Consider the following 18,095-nt stretch of genomic DNA (forward strand, 5'->3'; position numbering starts at 1 on the left):
GCTTCCTCCCTCCCTCCCTCCCTCCCTCCCTCCCTTCCTTCTTTATGTGGGTTTGTGGTTGTTTTGTTTTGTTTTGAGGCAGGGGCTCACTCTAGCTCAGGCTGACTTGGAACTCATTTTGTAGTCCAGGTTTGTCCCTAAGTCATGGCAATACTCCAGCCTCAGCCTACAGAGTGCTGGGATTATAGGTGTGAGCCAGTATATCTGGCTTGTTTAGTTTTATTTTTTAAGACAAGGTCTCAGATTGTAACGCACTATGTAGCCTGTGCTGGCCCCAAACTTCTGGTAATCCTCTTGCCTCAGTCTCTCTTGAATGATAGGATTACAGACCTAAGCCAGTGAACCTGGCCATCCAGCTGTTCTAAAAACAGTTTCACTTCTCGCCTATGAATAAATTATGGGTTAATAATGTGACCACTAAGAACTGTGGGCAGTGGAGTAGAGTCTTACATCAATGATATATCCAGGGACAGGGTGATTCAACTTTTTAATGATTTTTTCCTAAAAAAAAATAGCAAGAATAATTCAACTGATGGAATATGCTGCAAACCAGACTGTGTGTGACTGCTCTTGGGAAACTGTTGAATAGTGTAAAACACTGTAAGAGAGAGAGAGAGAGAGAGAGAGAGAGAGAGAGAGAGAGAGAGAGAGAAACAACAGCATATGGAAATTGCTCAGTGATTCTTGGTGTCATAAGCCCTCAAGAAGAAATTCTTCTCTCCCTTTGGGGGATGTGGGGGGAAAAAAAGCAATTAATAGTAGCACCAGCATTCTTATCATCTCAGAGACACAAAACCCTTAATCATAAGGATATCATTAGTGCTCCCAAGCATTTAATTTTGATGCTTGACAGGATTTTAAAATGCATCAACCTTTGATAAGCAGCAAAGCAGAACTAGGGTGTTGAATTGAGAAAGAGGGAACAAACACTCCCTAAGCTGCAAATAATTAAATTTAAATATGCAATTTGCATTAAGCAGAAATACATGTAAACTATGGCTTTATTATTTTTCCTATCAAGGAAAGACCCTGGGGTAAACGTTATCTATCTAAATCCAGACTCTGGATAGGAGAAAGGTGACCTTGCTTTGGCTAAGCCAGCATTTTACCCCCAAGACTGGCCATCATGGACCCCTGACGTGCAACCGCTTTGCCTGTTCAACTTTCTCCAAGGGCTGTTTTCACTCTTCTTTGCCCACAGGCTGGAAACCTTTCATTGCATCTGTTTCTTTCCTGCTGCATCCCTCCACCCCTCTAATTCGAGCCAGGAATACAGTGCAGCTTATCTGTTTCAGCTGTTTCCTTTTCCCCATCTAAGTTTCCCCAAAACAGCTTTTAATTCATCACTAGTAAAGCAGGACTCAAGAGTTCAGTGTTTCTTATTCTTTCCTCCCTTTGTCTCTTTTCCTCTTCTTCATCCCATTTGGTTGTCACAAGGAGCAGATTGCTGCCTTGAAATGACTTGTAGGTGTTTAATGGCAAGTCATTGAGGAAGTGAGTAGGGGAAGATTGCAGCGAGGAGAACTGCTGAGCCTGGAACCAAAGAAAGCTAAATCTGCCATTTTCTTCAAGGGAGCCACCTCTGTGTGACATCAAAGCATCCCTTGTCATTCTTCCTTGTGAATGTACCACTGTGGAGAGTCGTGATAGAGCCCCTTCAACTGTTTAGTTTCTCTTTATCCAAAACACACAGAGACAAAGCCACATGTGCCTTCTGAATGCTCTGTGGTCTGCTGTCCAGGCAGAGGCAAGCACAGGTACACATACCAAATAGTTTTTCTATGTAGAAAGCCAGCTCAGTTTTTCAGGCGTGTTGGGAGCTCTGAATACAAAATAATTCGCCTTGCACTTCTTTTAGAAAGTTTTGAAATTGTTCAACTTTCAAGCTCTAGTGAATGTTTCTTTTATCGCTTTTTAGGTTTTGCCCCACTCTTTAAAAAAAAAAAAAAAAAACCACCAACAACAAAACAATGGTATTTCACTGCCGTTTAGCTGGGTTCCATGGGTATGTGGCGAGAAAGCGGTGTTCTCCATGCTGAAGCTCAGCGCTCCTTATTTCACTGTGCAGGATTCTCAATTGCCTGTTGGCTTCAGTCGGCCCTGGTGGACGTCCCCAGGCACACATAGTAACCAGTGTGGTCTCCTGGCTGTGCCCGACTGCCAGGCGATGTTTGGGAGCCTTTCACTATTTCAGAAGGTGACCTGGGAATCTCAGTGCCACTGTGACTTTGGAATTAAGTAGTTAGGAGAATTATTTGCATATGCCCCACAGAAGTAGATGAGAAACACTGAATGTGGACTGACAACACCTTCGTCAGCCTAAAGAGCAATCCCTCAAAATGCTGTCTGGAACAGGTGCAAGAGAGCCAGGTTTTAATGTTAACTTACATTTGAACGATATTTGACAGCTGGTGTGTTTGAAAAGTGTTCAGAAGCGTCACGTACACCTTGGAAGTAGAGGCCCGTTTATAATTAGAACTGTCATTTGCTTCACCTCCAATTGCTGATGTCTTGGTTAAAGTAAAATAACAGAATCAAACCACAAAAGGTCATTGAAAATAAGTGCAGATGGAAAGTTGTTTGAAGGATGGCTTAACAACTGTGCTTTATATTCCGGAAATGTTTCATTGTTGACAAATTTTCAGATCAGTCTTAGCATTCAGTTCATTTTACTTCCTTCCAATTATTGACCCCACACAGTATGCTGGAATCCTGAGTTCTAAGGCTGCAGAGACAGGCGACATTCTAGCAACTGATGAGCTTGTGTATCTGCAAAGCAGGAATTTTAGAAATGGAGACGATGGGACAAGAAAGTATGAGCAATCTGACCAAGATGGACACTACTATATGTTGGAAGCAAATCTTACCCCCAATCTATTTTTTCCCAAATCCACTGGGCATTCTGCCAAAAAAATATGCAGCTTGAATGATTTTTCATCTTTTCCCTATTTCTCATGTCCTAGAGGTCTTTCCCAAACAGAACCAGTCCCTGACACTTCCTGTCACATTTATAGCAGATGAATTTTTGCTCATCCACACTTTAGCTTTTCTACCTCCTTCTTAAGCCTGCAATGCTCAACCATACCCCACTGATCTCACTCCAAATTATCTTGTGGTGTTTTGAAATGCACAATGTGCTACTCCTTATACTGTCTTTTGATCCCAGCACTGCCTTAACACTTGAACTCTAAATGTCTATGTATATCTACGGTGGATTGTGGGTCTCTCAAGGAAAGGCTTAAAGTAAATTTGTTAGATGACTGGGTGGGTATGTCAGCATGATTTGTAAATAAAGACAGAAATGAAGGATCATCTTTGGATTAAAAATTATTAAAATTCCCTTGAAAATCAGAAGAAATGCTGGTCTTAGCACCTTCCTCTGAGATCAGGAAAATTGGCATCTATTCATCACTTGAAATTCCACTAAGAAACTTGGAAAAATTAAGGAATAGGTCAAATGAGATTGTTAATCTTATAAGCTACCCCTTAATTGCACTTGCTTTTGTCATGTTCTCATCCATCACCTTTCTCTAAATGTGTACTGCCAACTGGCATGGACAGTCTTCCTCCGCGTGTATTACACCAAAATTCCAGCTTTTGAATGGAGCTCAGTGGTAGGGTGTTTGCCTAGAGTGAGTTCTCAAGGATCTAGGTTTTATCCCCAGCATTGCAAGAAAACAAAATAAAGTTTAAGCCAGGCATAGCGATGCACTCCAATAATCCTAGCACTCCGAAGGCTGATGCAGGAGAATGACTGTAAGTTTATAGCCTGGACTATAGACTGGTTTCTGGACTACGGAGGCTCCAGGACCAAATGATCTCTCAAACAATACTAAAATGTATTGTGTAATACCGATAAATAAATAAATAAATAAATAAATAAACAAACATACTACCTGCTTTTGTCCAAGGACACAGACTTTCCTTATAATAAATTTCATGATAGATAGATAGATAGGTAGGTAGGTAGGTAGATAGATAGATAGATAGATAGATAGATAGATAGATAGATAGAAATGCTATTTCAGTCTATGATGCATCTCTTCCTTTTAGAGCCAATGTGAACATCAGCCCCTACCTTCCTTCTGGCCTTACCTCTGACTTTAGTCGGTGTACCGTGTGTGTCTAGAGGTACAGTGTGATGATGAAGCACTCGCCTCTTTCTCTACCCTAGGAGAGACTTGATAAGGAGAATCAGAAACTACCCACTCAAATTCTGGAAAAATAAGTCCTTGAATTGACATTAGAAATGGTCATTTGTGTAAGACTATTATAAAATTTCCTTTTATTCACAAGAGACTAAAGCATAAGTTGGAACTTCATTTAAGACCAAGCATTGCGTGCATTCAGCCTTGCGTAGCGCATTCTCTGTTGTGGCATTGTTCCTTGGGCTCTCTGCTCACTAAGTGTGTTCTCAGGGGATGGGCGCACACTGAGGAAAAGCTGTCTCCACGAGCTGCAGGGTACGGACCGCAGAACTGAGCAGGCACTGAGCACCTTTGCTCTCCTTCCCCTTTACTTATTTGTCTTTATTTCTTGAGGTGAGGTCTCACTCTGTTCCAGGTGGACCTGGAATTTGCTACGTAGTCTCAGGCTGGCCTTGAGCTCACAGAGATCCTCCGACCTGTGCCTTCCGAGTGCTGGGATTAAAGACATGATTGTATCCTCCACCACCATGACTGGCTTACCTTTATCTTTTCATGTTGACCAAAAATTCTACTATGCTTGAAGTATCTCTTTTAAACAAAACATTGATTGGTGAAGTGGCCATTTATGGAGAGTCTAGTCAGTCATTTTATTTGATCATCGTCACATCTAACTCTCTTAGCAAAGGGTAGCATTCTGGAATATCAGGACTTAAAATGCAAAACCTTTGTAGATGGAATGGGCATGAGCAGTGCAGAAATAGCAGTTGTGGCATCTGAGGATGGTTTGGGGGCGAATCTGTGGTGATGTTATATGATGCAGTCCCTTCGTGCATGTTGTTTTACGATATTCTTTCAGTAATTCTCAGTGCTCCATGTCCACTAGCATGACCAGCCCTTTTTCTTGTGTGCATATGTAACTAAATTCTGGTTTTAAATGCAGTTCAGGGGGGTAGAGGACTTGTTTGGAGTCCTCATGGCTCTAGGTTTGATCCCCAACACCATATCTAATATTCTTAAATCATTTCCTAGACATCTTAATGCTTTTTAAGCACTGGACAATCTCTTTCACAGAGCTTGGGGAGGCAAGAAAACCCAGCAAATGTTGATGACATTGTTTCATTTGCATGTTAGATTGTTCTTTATTTACTGATTGGTTTGAGGGAGCTAAAGAGGAAGACAAATAGAGAGTGTGGGCATGCTAGGGCCTTCTTGTCACTGCAATCAAACTCCAGGTACATTCACTAGTTTGTGCACCTGGCTGTACGTGGTTACCGGGGAAACAAACCCAGGCCATCTGGTTTGGCAAAGCAAGCATCTTTAACCACTGAGCAATCTCTCCAGCCCTGCATATTACATTGTTATGTTTCCCTGCTATTCAGTGGCACTGATAGTAGTTTCATTCTTTAAAAAAAAAAAAAAAAATTATGCATGGGAAACTTTTGTCCTAAGGTAGCACGGTTAAAACTTATGTGTGAATTTAAGAATAATATCACTAAAGTCATGATCCAAGTTGAAGAGGAAAGTAGCAGTGAATGGGTGGCATGAGAAGATGGATGCTTGGGAGCCACTTGGGTAAAGGAAAGATTGGGAAATTCCATTGCCAAATGCCTCATCTAGAGAAAAGAGCTGCAGGCAGGCGCACATGGCGGGCTGATGGCTTCCAGATGTAGAGTTGGAGGCTGTATTGGAAACAGCGTAGACAAGGCGAGGGACCAGCCCATATGTGGCTTGCAAAGTGGAGGACATCCAAGTTGCCTCTTTCCCAAAGTGGCTAGATGGCCAGGCTGAGCTTTTCCCAATGGGTCCTGTTTGTATCAAGGAAAGGCTGAAGCTCTGCTGTGCAGGCGTGGCGTGTGCAAACACGAATCCTGGGTATGCTGTAAGGCCTTACTTGCCATGGATAGATTTTGTCACTGTGCCCTGGTTAGCATAGTCTTCTGGAACATCTGCTCAGAAAAAGAGCTGCCTTGTTCCCTCCATACAACCTAAGGCTTTCTGTGACCTATGCCTATTTCCTTACTTTCTCTTGGTTACATCTCTATAGGAAGTATGAAAGACACCTGTTAACTCAGCAGTTGTGTGACTGTCCTATCTTATCCTATTTTATTGTCTTTCCTTCTCACTTATTTTTCTCTTGCACTTCTCATTTTCCTGCCTTTTTATGACAACGTCCACTCTGTTCATTGACTTCCACATTTCTACACAGAATTTCTTTTTTTTTCAAGTAGGTTTGCATTACGAATATTCTATTAACTAACATGATTGCATTGTGTTGCTGACTTCTTGCTTGAGAGTGTTGAGCCCCTGGGCTGAGCTCATATTGCCTTTGAATGGTCACTGGAACACTGCTGCTCAAACTTCAAGTATTGAAATTGGATTCATTTCCCCTGTGCAGCCATTTAGTGATAACCCAAGCAAGGAGAAGCCATCTTAGCTCATCAGTGCCCTCCCAGGGCAGGCAGGCAATTCTTTCCTGAAGAATATGTCGATTATCAGAATCTAACCCGGACCGTTTCTGAGAGAAAGTTCATTTTCTAATTTTATGATTGGCCTCCCTCCTGCCTCATTTCTAATGGCTTCACTTTTCGATTTCATTTCCCAGACCTGAACATCAGAGTTTAAAGAGCCCCTTTTTATGGAGTGTATGCTAAAGTGCTCTGTTAGGCAATATATTTATTACCTGGAGTGAAATGGCTTTTCACAGCCAGGCAGCCTTCTGAGCCTGCCTGCTACCTCTATATTTAAGAAAGTTACTCCTTGCATTTGCAGGACAATAGAACTGTGCCAAACTGTAAAGAAAGAATAAAGTGGTGTGTGTGTGCACGCACGCGTGCGCATGTGCGTGCGAGCGTGTTGGGGGAAGGGGTCTTAATACATCTAATGAGCACATTTCCGTTTTTCATTTTCCTCAGATGCTCAGTGGCTTCCATATGTCTGCTGCATGCAGCTTTGTTCATCCAGTTGGGTATTACTAACCTTGGACTTGCCTTTGATGGAGAACATGTGTACCCACTGTATCTTTCACTTATGTTTATGCCTGACTTCCAATCTGGAATAGCTCTGGGATTGAGAGAGAGAAATCAGGAATGTGTGTGTGTGTGTGTGTGTGTGTGTGTGTGTGTGTGTGTCCATCCCTCCCTCGCTGTCCTTAACAGAGATATCAGGCTGTCAGTATCTGCCTGCAGGAGACAACCCTGGTTGGATTAGATACTGCACAGAGACTCCCTTTTGTGACTGTGGTGTGTCCTCTTGATTTCCCGGGCACCAGGACACCCATCAGATATACTCAGGCAGGTCTGAAGCTTTTCCTGTTCAATTTTCACCAATGATTTATTTGATGTGTTCATCCTGAGTTGGAGGTTGGCAGTCTCCTATGCACTGGAGAAGGACAGCATGCATTTGTTCCTGGGAAGCCAGTTTTTGATGATTTCCTTTTTTCACATATGCCCACAGTTTGGGGAGCAAAAGTGAATGTGCATCCAATTTCAGAAGGCTGCTGATCTCTGGTCCTGCAGGCCAGCTCTGTTAGATAAGATTAAGGGTGTTACGATTGCTCCTCTTCTGGGGATTGTACATTGGCACCAGCCCTTTTCAGCCACAGTGGTGCTGGCTGGCTAATCGCTGGCTGGGGATGCCACACGGTGGGGGCGATATGGCAGTGACCAGCTGGTTGACAAATTTCAAGGGTAGCTGTCCTCCCCACCCCAAAACTAGAGGACTGCTTTTGTGTCCTCCTTACTAGAAAGAGGAAGATTCACCGGTCAGCACGTATGAACACTACTTCAAGTCTTAAAATAGTTGCACTGTGCCATGAGTGGCAGAGACACCACGTCGCCTAACTTGAGTTTTTCATTATTTGCCCAGCCACTAGAAACTGAAAACCCTTATTGGAATTAAACAATGCCTTTATTTATGTTGGGAAGCATGTGCACCATTTTCCTTTCGGCATTCCCTACAGCACTGACGGAAGAATTCCAAATCCCCCTGGTTGTGCAAAACGGATTATCGGCAAGATGGCTCAATGCTCACAGGCAGGATGAGAGACTGCTCGCTGAGCTTGAAAGGAGACTTGACAGGGGAAACGGTCTTCTCAGTCCATGGACCCCACCAGTCTTTTACTTTTAAAGACAAACCACATAGACAACAAATTTTGGAGATGATGATGTTAAATGTGCTGTGCTTATCCTGGAGAAAAGGGCAGAGCAATCGGGAAAAATGTAACCCTATGTGGTTTTTCCCAAGTAAGATGACATTAGTGACTGATCTCGACCCAAACACTTATTTTCCAAAGAAATAATATCTTTTATTTATTTATTTATTTATTTTTGTTTCCCCAATAGCACCGTCATCTATTGCGTTGGTCCAGGCCAAAGAGGTTACAAGATACAGCGTGGCTCTGGCTTGGTTGGAACCAGATCGGCCTAATGGGGTAATCTTGGAGTATGAAGTCAAATATTATGAGAAGGTACTTGTTCTTTCTTTTCTTCTTCTTTCTCCCTCCCTTTTCCTTTCCTGTCTCCCTATTTCTGTCCATCTGTCCATGCCTTTTTTCTTCCTCTGTTCCTCCTTCCTTCTATTGCTTCCCTCCCTCTCTCCTTTTCTTGCTTCTCTTCTTTCTAGCTTCCTTTGGTTCAAGTGTTAACCAGTTCTAAATTATGAAATACCAGTGAATTTCAAAAACAAATGTGTCTTACTTCCCAATCAAATCTTATTCTGAAATTTAATGTTTAGTTAGTTATCTTGAAAAGTAGAAGAGTATAATTATATTTTTCTTTCCAATCACAGAAACCAAGACAGCTAAGAGGACTTAATCTATAAACCTTCTATGAGGGACAGTGAGTCATAGCAGTAGAAATAATCATCTGTTTAAGTAGATCACTGCTATTCAGAATGAAGTTGTGGGCTTTTATGACTTTTAATACAAAATTAGGCAAACAAAATTATATTCTGCCTCCCCAAAGTTATAGAAAGGCATTATTAGTATTATTTACAAATGACAGAGTTCTGCAGAGAGCTATTTGTATTCAAGGTTGTTTAGAACATAAGCAATCATCTCTATTTTAAAGATAATGATGTATTGGCTTCCTTATTAAAAGCAAAGAGGGGGCTGTATCTTTTTTAATTTAAATCAGATTACAATTTTTTTGGCGTTTTCCAGACAGAAAATGAAAAACAACAACAACAAAAAAAAAGACAAGGCACCTTCTTCCAGTTATGTCTTTTAAATTGCTCGGTGTGGAGTTTGAAAAACACCAACCATCATTTAGCATTTGTTTCACAATATACTATGTTTGACCCTCAGCTCCTGAAACATAGATGTGAACAGATTCAACAAAAGTGACCCGGGGATCTGCATTTCCTTGCACATATAGGAAATGCTATTAACACTTTAACACACAGGAGAATGTAGAGCTGAGAGGGTATATCCTGGGCCCCTCGTGTTCAGCTCTTAGAGATTCTGCCTTGACTGTTTCTATTTGTGCCTAGAGCCAGCACAGAAATCATTTTGCTGTTTTTTAATTTTATCTTCCTATAATGTAGGATCAGAATGAACGAAGCTACCGGATAGTTCGAACGGCTGCCAGAAACACAGATATCAAAGGCCTCAACCCCCTGACTTCGTATGTCTTCCATGTGCGGGCCAGGACGGCTGCTGGCTACGGAGACTTCAGCGAGCCCCTCGAGGTCACAACCAACACAGGTAACAGAGACCACCAGGGTCTACTCATCCTCGGGTCCTTTTCATAGCCCTGGGTGAGTCTTCCCCCCATGATGAAAGCTAATGAGTCGTATATGAGTTTGGGCTAGACAAGCATTTTGCTACCACGGTTGTTGTATAAAATAAGATAGTTCACAGGTATAACTTGGAAAACCTCATGCTATTTAGAGAAGAACATTTTTCATAATGGTACCCAATCTATCTTTTCCAGTGAATGAAAAATGGTGCCAAATTGTCTTTTTGAGCTTCCTACAAACCATGAGCAATGGGATTACTAATCCTACTAATTGCGGGTTCCATAGCTACCCCACATTAAGATAAGAAGTTTTACTCCCAAGAAGGTTGAAGAAGGAGCCAAAATTATTTTCTTTTTCTCCCTTCTTATTTATGGGAATCTGTATAAGTCAAGCCAGATATCTCTGTCTCCTCTCACTCTCAATCTCTCTCTCTCTCTCCCTCTCACTCTCTCTGTGTGTATGTGTATGTGTGTGTGAAAATATTTACATAAACATACCACTCTTGCTTCATTATGAATTGAAACTGCTGACTAATTGAAATGAAAGTTTACCCAGACAGTTCGCCAAATAAAAGTGGTTGCATAAGGTATCTCCACCTCCTTAATTTGCCAGCCAAAATTGGGTCTGCTAGTTTAAGGAAGTGGATATCTATCTTATTAACGAATTAAAAATTAAGTAAGTAAAGAGACTCAAGCGGAAGAGAATCTGAAGGATACTGACATCCCTGGGGTTGTCCAGGAAGGCTACACGAGGAAGGTGCTTTGAGCTGGGCAATGGCAGGTAGGTTCAAGAGCTGGGTGTGAAGGAAGGTAATTCAAAGCTGTTGGTCATTTCTGAAGTTTTGAAATATCTTTCTCACTGAGAAGCACATGTGCTCATTGTGTAAGATCCTGACTAGAAATATAAAGAAGGCATCAAGTTAGGTTTTCCACAGGATAAATTAAGTCTTCTGATTTAAATTTGTCATATAGACGGGCTGGAGAGATGGCTTAGCGGTTAAGCGCTTGCCTGTGAAGCCTAAGGACCCTGGTTCGAGGCTCGGTTCCCCAGGTCCCACATTAGCCAGATGCACAAGGAAGCGCACGCGTCTGGAGTTCGTCTGCAGAAGCTGGAAGCCCTGGCGCGCCATTCCCTCTCTCTCCCTCTATCTGTCTTTCTCTCTGTGTCTGTTGCTATCAAATAAACAAATAAATAATTAAAAAACAATTTGTCATATAGAGTAATGAAATGAAGATCTTTGCCTCCTGAAGGTATAGAAAGATTTGCTTCCACAGACACTCACCAAAGGGCCACAGCAACAGAGGTTGAAATGAGCTTAGATAGCTTCAGAAAGTAGGATGTAGTTACAAGCTCTGTCTCTCTCTCAGGACCACTCCCCAGGTCACCTCTGTGCAATTCTCATTCCAGTGCCTTCCCGGATCATCGGAGACGGTGCCAATTCCACTGTCCTGCTGGTTTCCGTCTCCGGCAGCGTGGTGCTCGTGGTCATTCTCATTGCAGCTTTTGTCATCAGCAGGAGGTAAGGGCTGAAGCCACTCGCAACTCCCAACTTCCCAGCTCTCTGCCAAAGAATTTTTATCCTCTCTATACAAAGTCAAGGCTTTTGATTAGCCTCGTACACTTGGTATTTTTATGACAACCTCACTCCACACATTGCTCTCCCCACATCCTTACTGGAGGTGATGGCTGGAATAGCCCTCTGGAAAGATATAACTGATTTCAGGAAACCAAGCTGAATGACAAGCCAGTGGGTGGTTTCTAAATACTCTTGGCTGTAAGGTAGTATATTCATCCCTCTGTTGAGCCTGAACTTGCTGACAAATGCAAGAAAAGCCACAGGAAATGTGGACCTGGAAGCTGAGCTTTGCCACATGCCAGCAATATGCATTCTCTCTTGTGATAGCAATGGCCACTATTGGTCCTGGAGGGTCGCTAAGCAGAGCGTTTTCACAGGCGCACTACATACTGGACCACATAGTAGGTGTTTCCCCATGATGCTGGCTAATAGCAATGATAAGGAAAACACAGGCTTGAGTACTACACCCTCCTGGTCCACGTGTATTCCCAGAGACACGATGAGCACGATGATGTTGCTCTTGGAAGAGACTCAAAAGCACTGAGTATTTAACCTCTGCATGTTTAATAGTCTAACTTGACACTTGAAAAGAGCAGAGTAGCAATGGCTTGGTGGCATATTCTTTGGAACCAATCTTTCTTATTGCTGTTATCTCCATCTAATTAGTCACACTGTCCAGAGGCATCATGGGGTATGGGTGCTCATTACTTGTGGGCCTCCCTATATGTGCGATTCTTCCCCCTTTCCTAGTAGTAGTTCCAGAAGAGGGGCTTCTATTGCCAAAATAACCCTCTTAATAACCTACATGCTGCTGCAGAAGGTCTAGCATCATCTAGTGTCTAGTATCATCTCGTGGCCATAGTAATAGGTAGAGCTGCTACTGGTCCCCCAATAGCCATGCTTAGTCCTCAGGCCAGTGATTGTCACATTGTCCCTCCTGCCAGCTTGTGCTCTCACAGATGTCACAACTGTGTCTTTTTGGCTAGTGCCATCACCTGTGAAAGTCACTCTACTATACACTATTATTAGGGTAATGAGTAGATATGATTGTTTGCCAGAATGGCCACATTGTCACATACGTTTTAAAAATTATTTATTTATTTGAGAGAGAGAGGATGGGTGTGCCAGGGCCTCTAGCCACTGCAAACGAACTCCAGATGCTCATGCGACCCTATACATCTGACTTAGGTGGGTACTGGGGAACCAAACCTGAGTCATTTAGCTTTGCAAGCAAGTGCCTTAACTGCTAAGTCCTCTCTCCAGCCCCCACAGGCATTTTTTTTAAACATCATGTTCCCATTCTTGCTTTCCAAAATTCCCCAATATACAGAGGTTGATTCCCTCTAATACTGCACTATGTGGAATGATTCTACACGATGTCTATATGCATCACCCACTTCCTCCTTTTGGTGCACAGTCTCTAGTAGGTGGGTTTGATTAGAGTGGTGAGTTAAATCTCCAAGAAGTAAAATTTTGGTAGTCAATCAAGATTTTCCCTTGTTCGTTGCTATTTGATTTCACATATGTGCCTGTGTCATGTATATAATGTGGGAGGAAATGTATTGTTATCTACTCATCATGGGGAGCCAAAGTGGGATGTGGGAGTGTAGAGAAATTTCATGAGCTTTTGCTTTCATGGTTGCATATTTATGTGTTTGAAATTTTTACAGTATATGTAGATAATCTTTGTTAAAATAATATTAAAATGGTATAAAAGCAGGAATAGTGCACGAGTGGCCTCCATATCAAAGCAATAGGCTGAAATCCAGCACTGAAGCAGGCTTACTTGAGAAAACACTGAAGAAAGTGGCTTATATCTTGTGCATTGACTGAAGGTGTTCTGAAGTTGTGGTCTAGCTCTGCTTTGGATTTCCTTTTCCTTTTCTGTTTGTCTTGTATTTCTTTATACATGTCTGTAAATATCATAGCCAAACCTGGGTAATTAGAGATTCGCCACTACATGTTGGGTTTCGTCATATGTTCTGCTGAACACATTGGCTTTGACAAAAGATAAAACAAAAAACAAAATAAAACCCCACAAAGGTGTAATGCAGGGAGACAAGATTATTCAAAGTAGTGGCATCCTCAATTCTGATGACTTAATTCCCTTTCTGCTTTTATTGATTGCTTTATTACATAGGGAGGACTGATGGCAGAATGCACCGGATTTCCAATTATGAGCCCACCCCCTTAGAGAGCTGAGCTTGTCGAGTTACCCAATGATGATTCCTGTTCCTGCTCCTCCATTAAAAAAAAAAAAAAAAATGTCACTTCCCAAGGCTGATAAACACTGCTTGGTGATTGGTCCTCAATGGATCACTTTTTAGAAAATGAAATGTCAACCCCTTGCCCTCATATTGATTCTTCTTTAGTGCCGGCCATAAAGCTGTCATGGGAAGGGCTGGCTGGAGCCAGGTAGCTGACAAGCCTACGGCGGCCGGTGCGCACTCAGCTAATTCTTTTCCCTGTGCAGGCTGTCTGCTCTGTTATCTGGGACTTGAAGTGCTTCAGTGGGATAAGAACAGGTGAACAGAGAGGAGACAAGTACTCCAGACAAAACTCAGGCCCAAGGTTTTAAAAGTACAAATGAAAGGCTATATATGGTATCCCCCAAAATAGTCTTGCTATAACCCAGTTAGCTGTATGAGAAATTTGGGAATAGATCACTTGAGTATGGGGCATGTGAGTCTTTTGCCTGTGGGCTACCTCTTGTTTATAAAAGCCACGGAAATTTGATACAAGGAAGAAGCCAGGAGAGGTGGTGGTACACACCTGTCATCCCAGCACCCAGGAGGCTGAGGCAGGATTGAAAGTGGAGGGTAACCTACCAACATTTAACAATCACAAAGGAATGCTAGAAACAAATCTCTTCTAGGAGCTCCCATGAGCAGTGCTAAACCCCACACACAGTTGGTATGTGCGCATGAGATTTTTAACATGATGGGAAGGCTCACACATGGGGAGATAAACAGCTTCTGCCTCGATGAGAAACAAAAAACAAAAGAGCTTCTGCCTTGAGGTGACCACCAGGAGAAGACTGGCTTGTTGTTAATATGTTATTTAAGTTAAACAGCCTCAGGCTCACAATTAGTGTCTTGCTGGATTTTTAAATATGGATTGCTTCATTTATTTTATTGTATCCATTGACTTTATATTGAAAGGCCTGAACTTGAGGCCAATAAGAGCAATCTACAGTTCTTTTCAGCTAGAATATCCACTGTTTGGGGCTGGGGATGTAGTTCATTGGTAGAGTGTTTGCCAGGCATGTGCATGGCCTTGGGTATAATTCTCACATATCAAAAAATGCAGAGGAGAGATGGCTCAGCAGTTAAAGTGCTTGCCTGCAAAGCTGAAGAACCCAGGTTTGATTCCCTAGGACCCATATAAGCCAGATGCACATGGTAGCACATGCATCTGGAGTTTGTATGCAGCAGAAGACCCTGGTGTGCTCATTTTCTCTCTCTCTCTCTCTCTCACTCTCCATATATATATATATATGTATCAAGTAAATTAAAAAAAACTATTTTTTTTAAAAAAAGAGAGAAGATTCACTATTTCTTTTGCTTGCTTTCAACTAAGATAAATGTGTAATCATTTAGGAATCTCAGTGAAAGAATGGAATTACTAAATTGATGAATTATTTAAATATTTAAAGCACAATGCTATACCAAAATGTTTGAGAGATGTTTTGACCACCCACATTAAGTGAATTAATTTACTTATTTTACTTTTTAATTTTTTCCCTGTTTTTTCATTTATTTTAGAGAGAGAGAGAGAATGGTTGTCCAGCCACTGCAAACAAACTCCAGATGCACACACTGCCTTGTGTATCTGGCTTACTTGGGTACTGGGGAGTTGAACCCAGGTCCTTTGGCTTTGCAGGAAAGTGCCTTAACCACTAAAGTATCTCTTCATCCCCTAACTTGTATTTTTATAGCACTTTTGCTCTTTGTCTTCATTACTCAAGTTGTCATTTCAGGATGATGCCCATCTTCCCGAGCTCACAGTTGTACAATTGTTGTTTCAGGTGCATCCCTATGAGGTTCTGTTGCTGGAGATTTTATCCCAAGCCACCCTCACACATTCTCTTAACACAAAAGCACTGTTTCCCTATTGGGATGTTTGTATATTTGGTGACCACCAGTATAATCACTTTCTCTTCTGATTTTTAAACTGCTCTTATAAAGAAGTGTGAATAGTGATGTCATAAAACATAATTTCAAAGTCATAACCCTCCCCCAGTAAATGATTAAGTCTATGCTAAATTTCCCCAACAATTCCAGGCTCCATTATGTCAATGCTTTTATTAACTTATATTCAACATAATTCAAACAAAGTTAATCCAGATTGTTCAAGCTAGTCTCTTCCCTCTCCCCACAATCATATTCTATTGCTCAAACACGAGAATCAATTTTAAGAAAGGACGACAATACAAGACAAGTCCCTGAGTCTTCTGAAAGGTCAGTTCGGGGGTCAAGGGGAAATATTAACTGAGGTCCAAGCAAGAGCTGCTCCCCTCACGCTGCCTTTCTGATGACTGCTGCTGTCACTGATTTTTCGTTCATGTAAGGATCAGAAAGTGTTCTTTTCACATGATTGAAAAGAACTGTATTGAATTTAAGAAAAGAATGAATTATCTGGCAAAATTTAGATATGTGTATCCCTATCAATTAACCTTTGACCTGTGAATAAATTCCACATCCCATCAACAAAATAAAATCAGGTTAGTTTTGTCTTCTTACTGAAGGTTAAGTTTTTCCCATTTTAGAGCTAATAGCTCATATAAGGCTGAAACAATTTCTCTTCCACCTGTACATATCTACTCCTGTGCCTAATTTCCTTCCCAGGCATATTATAATCACACAAGAATGACAACGTTTAAATGTTAGGCTAAATTGGCTCTGATGAAGTCATGTAAATTCACACAGTTGGGGGGCAGATGGCCCCTCAGGAACAGCTCTAAACAACTTACAAGCAATCCTATGGTTTCTTTCCAACTATTTTTAAAACGTGGTTGTTGAAGAACATTGAGACATCATGTAGTGCCGGAACAATGACAGTTTAAGGAAGGGAAGAAGAAAAATAGCTTCTACAGGTCTTTCTGGAAGCCTCTGAGCACTGGGAAGGGCCCCTACAGGAGCTCCGTTCCTAATTACTTTGCTCTTATCTTTTTTAATCTGCACTTTAGCTGAATAAATTACCTTTTACTAAGCAGTCTTGGAATGGTGAACCACATCAATCAAGTCTGTCCACTTGATTGGGAAACACATTCTGATAGAGTGCAGGGCCCCTGACACACTTCTGCACTCTGTTTTGTTTGTTTTATTGAATAGTGAAGGTGTGCAGAACACATGGGCTGGGAGAATTCACGCTGCTCTCAACAATGTTGCTCAATACCCTTATCACCAGGTCCCTGGGACACGGGAGGGGCTCAGCACACTCTTTCAAAGTCTTACCTGCAGAGCAGGCCCTTAGCTGGAGCCCTTAGCTGGAGCACCTACTGTGGCAAAGTTCCATGCTTCCTTCCTTCAGGACCCTTCTAACAAACTACTCCACCCTTCCCCTTGTTAATTGCCCAGTCTGCATCTTTATAATTAGCAAAGCTTCCACAAAACCTTGCTTCTGCCATTTGAACAATCTGCTTCAGATGTCAGTGTAGACAGCTGTTCTCTGGGCTGTGTGACTTCTCCAGGTGGGCTGACCCAAGAGTAAGCTTCAATGGGCTTTCTTTCTTGGGACAATAATGAGCCACATTGTCCCACTCTGAGCCAAGGGGAAAGGGTCATCAGGTGACAAAGGTACAGCAGAATGCAGGCATTTTTGTTTTCAGGGTATTATTAGAGAGCTAATAGGCTGCAATTAGCCTTTGAACAGCAACGCTCCTGTTTCTTTTTCAGTGTTCCTTGTACCCTTGTAGGGTCCTCTACTCCACCTAACACTCCCAGTAAAGAAAGGTCTTTAAAAGCACACCTTCACAACTCATTTAATTCCTCTTTTCTATGTTGCTAAGTCTGAAGAAAGGGTGGGAGGGGCTGCCTTATAATTAATGACACTGCCATTTTGTATTTCCTTTGGCTTTGTCCGCATTTAAGGAATGTGCCTGATGGAAAACAGAGAACCACACTGCGGGGCAGCTTGAAGCCACTTCTTTCTATTGTAGAAACCAGGCTTTTCATGAACTCTAATTTCAAAGGGGTACCAAGGGCTGGTGGGTGTGGCTCGGTGTAGACAGTTTGTCTCTCCTACCTATGACCAGTGTTGGACTTCCACTACAGCAAATTAAGTGGGGGCCAGGGGGCTGCAGTTACAGAAACCCTCTTGTTCTATGTATATGTTTTTCTTTTCTTGCATTAAAGGGAAGAAATTCAAATCAGCACTCAACATCAAAAATGGCTTAAAAGATAGGCTTGTAATTTCAGATAAAGCCTTTTGGAGTCATGATAAGATATAATCCCTGGGGCTAGCAGGACCCTATTATGCACTGGGGACCCAGTCATGATGTTATTTCTGACCTAAAATGTTGTTTCTCTGTTCTCTGACCCAAGTCTTCTATTTTCTTTAAAAGAGGTGCCAGAACAGGGAGGGAGAAAATCAGGGAAGGCTGCCTCTCTTAGAAAGCTATTGTTTCAAGGCAT

The 18,095-nt window shown here is 42.0% G+C and overlaps 1 protein-coding gene across 2 annotated transcripts in view; it reads left to right on the forward strand.

Annotated features, from left to right (window-relative positions):
• The window catches only part of Epha4 (EPH receptor A4), a 155,738-nt gene that overhangs the window by 110,881 nt on the left and 26,762 nt on the right, over positions 1-18,095 (forward strand). For both annotated transcript variants that reach the window (XM_004662890.2, XM_004662889.2), the window contains exons 6-8: positions 8,489-8,613; positions 9,690-9,849; positions 11,292-11,403. In XM_004662890.2, the coding sequence (XP_004662947.1) occupies positions 8,489-8,613; positions 9,690-9,849; positions 11,292-11,403 (397 nt within the window). The remainder of the gene's footprint in view (positions 1-8,488; positions 8,614-9,689; positions 9,850-11,291; positions 11,404-18,095) is intronic.

This window comes from Jaculus jaculus, chromosome 4 (assembly GCF_020740685.1).
Source record: "Jaculus jaculus isolate mJacJac1 chromosome 4, mJacJac1.mat.Y.cur, whole genome shotgun sequence".
Classification (NCBI taxonomy): domain Eukaryota; kingdom Metazoa; phylum Chordata; class Mammalia; order Rodentia; family Dipodidae; genus Jaculus; species Jaculus jaculus.